Raw genomic sequence first — 4368 nt, forward strand, 5'->3', positions numbered from 1 at the left:
ATAGTCATCCATGCGAAAACATTTTTGCAGCTTCTCCGTTTGACGCGCGCTCGTGATTCTACATACATACAGAAAACATACGATGATTCAACTCATCCATGAGCTTTTAGGTGCTGAAATGCCACGCGCGCGCGAAAGAGCAGTTTTCTTCTAATCAATAAAGATGGCTCATTAGCCCCCCCTCTTTGTTCTTCGGTTTGACTGCAAATATTGTGTAACCGCCCCCCCCCCCCCCCCCCCCCCAAAGGGGCGTGGCTACAGGTTCAACTTTATTGATCACAAGAAAGCAGCTCTTCCGCGCGCGCGAGCCATTTCGTTCGAGATGTCGCGGAGAGTAGACCGTGGTACCACCTTCGGCATCGGCGGAGCTCCTACCGGAAATTTTATTCCCGGTGATGGTGTGGGTCGCGCGGTCGTCGTCATCAACATTACCAGCGCTCAGATTAAATTTTGTCTGAAATAGGGGGAATGACGGCTTTGGCAGGTTTTGTTCTATTATTGTCAGGGGGGTTTTTGTTGATCAAATTTTATGAAATTTGGCCACAATATTCTTTGATATGCTATGATATGATATGATATTTGATATGAAGTACTAACGATCGGCTACCATCAATGAAAGTGGCTCTTGGGAGCGTCCACAAATTACGTAACGCTTAGAGGGGGAAGGGGGCTTGGGCGAAGTGTGACGACCCATACATAATTTTTAGATGCTTCATACAAAAAGTGTGACATAGGGGGGAGGGAGGGTTGAAAATGCCTAATTTTTGCGTTCCATAATTAAAGGATCTTCCCTTAAGGTGACTCGGGGAAGCACTACACACCGTGTTATTTTTCCTATCTTTTGTCTTTTTCTGACATTGTCACCTCATAATTTTGGAGTGGCGTATTTCGGTTTTCAGTTGTTTGATGTAACTGTAAATGTATCAGCATGTAGATTTCGAGTAAGCACGCGCCGGTGATACTTTTTCAAAATCATATTTGTTGAAAGAAAATAAAATTAAGCATAATAATAATCTATAGTATCAATAGAATTGGCAAATTGCAGTCTCGAATTTGGAAATTTCCGTTTTAAACCCTGTATCTGAGTCTGAGTCCTTAGACGAAGTTTACGTCAAAAAATCTGTAGCAAACATCAATACTGACGCCATACAATTTTCTTCAGTCATAATGCGAATCAATTGTTTGCATGGTCTCCTTCCGATACTTACTTGGGATTCAACTACCGACGTTAGCGTTGCGCTTTGAATAAAGTTCATCTCGGAACCGATTTCTTTTTCAATCATCAACAGGAAAAATAAAAAATTAGAGTCTCGCGGGAAAATTTCATGTTGTGCCGACAACATCCAAATCGTTGCAAACGCCACATTAGTGAATAAATTGCTGTAGCAATCTTCCGATGACAGCCTATGCTCGGACCGGCACAAATGCTATGATTCCGCTACCGATGCCAAACAATTATGCTTTGTTCTATGAAGAAAGTTATTAGACGAACTTCTCAATCACTAAAATCATTTAACTCCGAATCACGCTAGAAAATTTCACCGAAGAATTTTCCAGTTCCTAGCGGTTGCACTTTAGAAAAATTATTTCAACTTAAACTTCCTCCCAAATATAATGATGGTCCTGAAAAGAACCGATTAATTTCCACTTATGTGCCTTATCAACAGCAGCCACTGGGCTACGCGAGCGCCATCCGATGATTCGGTTCAATGAACGCCGTCGATTGCCAGATCCGCCGAAGATGGAACACGGATGCAAATGATGTGCTGCTGCTGCCACGACCGCCACCACCACCGAGCGAAAAAATTTCATCCGCACCACAACCGCTGAGATAGCCGTTGTCACTAGGACCGCTTCTGGTCGCCCTGGTCCGCTCGCCGTGACATCCAGAATGAAAATGACGCGCGCACGCGAAACACGGGGCTTTTTATACACAGGGAAAACGAAGCAGTGGATCAAAAGACTCGTACCTTACTGCAATCTGATGTCCGTGTTGGGGATTTATGAGCGGAATTGAATTTTTCACCCGGTTTGGAAAGAAACAACATTTTCAATAGTTTAACGTTGATAATCAATAGTATCAATATAATTGGCAAATTGCTGGAGAGTTTCTGAATCGATTGATAAGCAAATGTCGAAAATCCATCGAAAGATAAAGACGCTATTAGCGTTTGAAATCTATCCTAATTTCGTGACGGTCTCGAATTTGAAAATTTCGGTTTTACACCCTGTATCTGAGTCTTCCCCTTAGACGTAGTTTACGTCAAAACATCATGTACGATAAAAGCATGGTTAAACAAATTCAATCTCAAAGATTCCTACTTTTCATATTTTCATTTTCATTTCAATATTTAGATTTTAGAACATTCATTGAAGCCATTTCTACTCGAAACTGAACCACTGTAAAACACATGAATAAGTTATCACCAAACATCTACTTACGTCCTACGCTATCAAAGATAGATAAATGCTTGTGAGCGAATCGCTCAGAATTCAGTCTCGTTTTTCAGCTCTTTCGTGATGGATTTCACCGGTAAAGTTGTTCTCATCACGGGAGCCAGTAGTGGCATCGGCGCCGCAACGGCGAAGTACTTTACCGCGTTGGGAGCTAGCGTTGTTCTAACCGGCAGAAACGCAGAAAATCTCAATAAAACAGGTTCAGAATGTGAGGCTCTGGGTAAGGAAAAGCCATTGTTGCTGGTGGCCGATGTTACAAGTACTGATGACAACATCCGGGTGATCGAAAAGATCATTAAAAAGTTCGGTAAATTGGATGTTTTGGTGAACAATGCCGGCAAAGGGCTATCAGGAGGCATTGAAAACACCAGCGTGGAGCAGTATGACGATATCATGAATACGAATGTGAGGGCTGTATATCACCTGACGATGCTGGCGGTGCCTCATCTTATCGAGAGCAAAGGGAATATTGTCAATGTATCGAGCGTCGCCGGTACAAGATCTTTCCCAAACTTTTTAGCCTACAGTGTATCGAAGGCCGCTTTGGATCAATTTACGAGATGCGTTGCGCTTGAATTGGGGCCGAAACAAGTTAGAGTGAATTCTGTTAATCCAGGTATGGTATTCAGGTATACTCTCCATGATCGCATATTTGTAACATTTGCATTTTGGGTGATTTTGTAAATCGTTTGTCAACCATCCCCACAAGCTCAATCATTCCCAGCTTACCACAGATAAGCAAGATAGTAAAGCCTATTTTACTGTTGTGGGGTTAGATGCAATAAATTGAGTTATCTGTACGATTTACAGGCTTTTGACAAAATGAACAAAAATGCGAGTTTTATATGTTGGACGTTTGGCTATATTTTGCGTGTATTGTATCCAAGATATTCAGTGCATAAAAAAACATATCCTAAAGTTCAAAATATATTCAGATGCCCAAAATACCATCATTAGCTTATTAAACTACAGTTGTATCCAATGTATCGGTATTATAGAAAATAAGTATTGCTCATACCCTGCATGAATATTGCGATTGGAATGAACGAATGAAGGCTTTGTTTTCCAATGACATAAGCGTTTATCATATAAGTACACACTTATATGTGCTTATATTATAGACAAGTATTTGAACTACATCGGCTGCACTCTTTATTCCAACCAAATGATTATTTTTATTCAGACATCATTAAAGAGAAGCAGGTGATTTTCCACAATACGATACATTCACATTCTAATGGTTGTTATTACGTAATTACTCCAATCTAGCTTTTCATTAAATATTTACAGCGGTCATCATAACGGATTTCCATAATCGACTCGGTATGAGTGCGGAAGCCTACGCTGCCTATCTGAAGAGCTGTGAGCAAACCCATGCTCTGGGCCGTGTGGGACAACCGTCGGAAGTAGCAGCGGCCATCGCTTTCCTTGCGGGGGACTCGGCTAGCTTCATCACCGGAACGTGTCTTTGCGTGGATGGAGGAAAGAATGTGATGTGTCCACGTTAATGTTATTGAATGTCCACATTGATAATGCAAAACTATTTCTTTCTGTAATTAATTGCAGAATTTTTATATTCAATAAATATAACAAATTTAATATGGTTCCAGTTGGGGTATTAATTATTGTATAGTTGAAGAAATAATTATCTGAATTTACTAACACTAATATCAATCATGCAGAGGAAGCATTTCCCAATTGAATCATTTGTTTGAGAAACTGCATAAATCAATTTTACACAATTTCGAGAAAACAACAAAAAACTGTTTTTGAACTAATTGGCACCGAATCTTTCGATTTCTTCGATGCAGATCAATAGTTTTTGGCAAAACTCAACACCCTGGGGCACTTCCAGTGCAAAAACTATAAACAGTACTCCACAATTGCTCTTCAAAGTGCGTGGACTTTGTA

General features: G+C 40.6%; 1 protein-coding gene across 1 annotated transcript; it reads left to right on the forward strand.

The window, feature by feature from the left end:
• Positions 1–2482: 2482 nt before the first annotated feature.
• LOC134227272 (3-oxoacyl-[acyl-carrier-protein] reductase FabG-like) lies at positions 2483–4066 on the forward strand. Its single transcript, XM_062708644.1, has 2 exons — positions 2483–3073; positions 3748–4066. The coding sequence occupies exons 1-2, from the start codon at positions 2521–2523 to the stop codon at positions 3963–3965; spliced, it is 771 nt and encodes a 256-aa protein (XP_062564628.1). The 5' UTR covers positions 2483–2520; the 3' UTR covers positions 3966–4066.
• Positions 4067–4368: the final 302 nt, after the last annotated feature.

This window comes from Armigeres subalbatus, chromosome 3 (assembly GCF_024139115.2).
Source record: "Armigeres subalbatus isolate Guangzhou_Male chromosome 3, GZ_Asu_2, whole genome shotgun sequence".
NCBI classification, from domain to species: Eukaryota; Metazoa; Arthropoda; class Insecta; order Diptera; family Culicidae; genus Armigeres; species Armigeres subalbatus.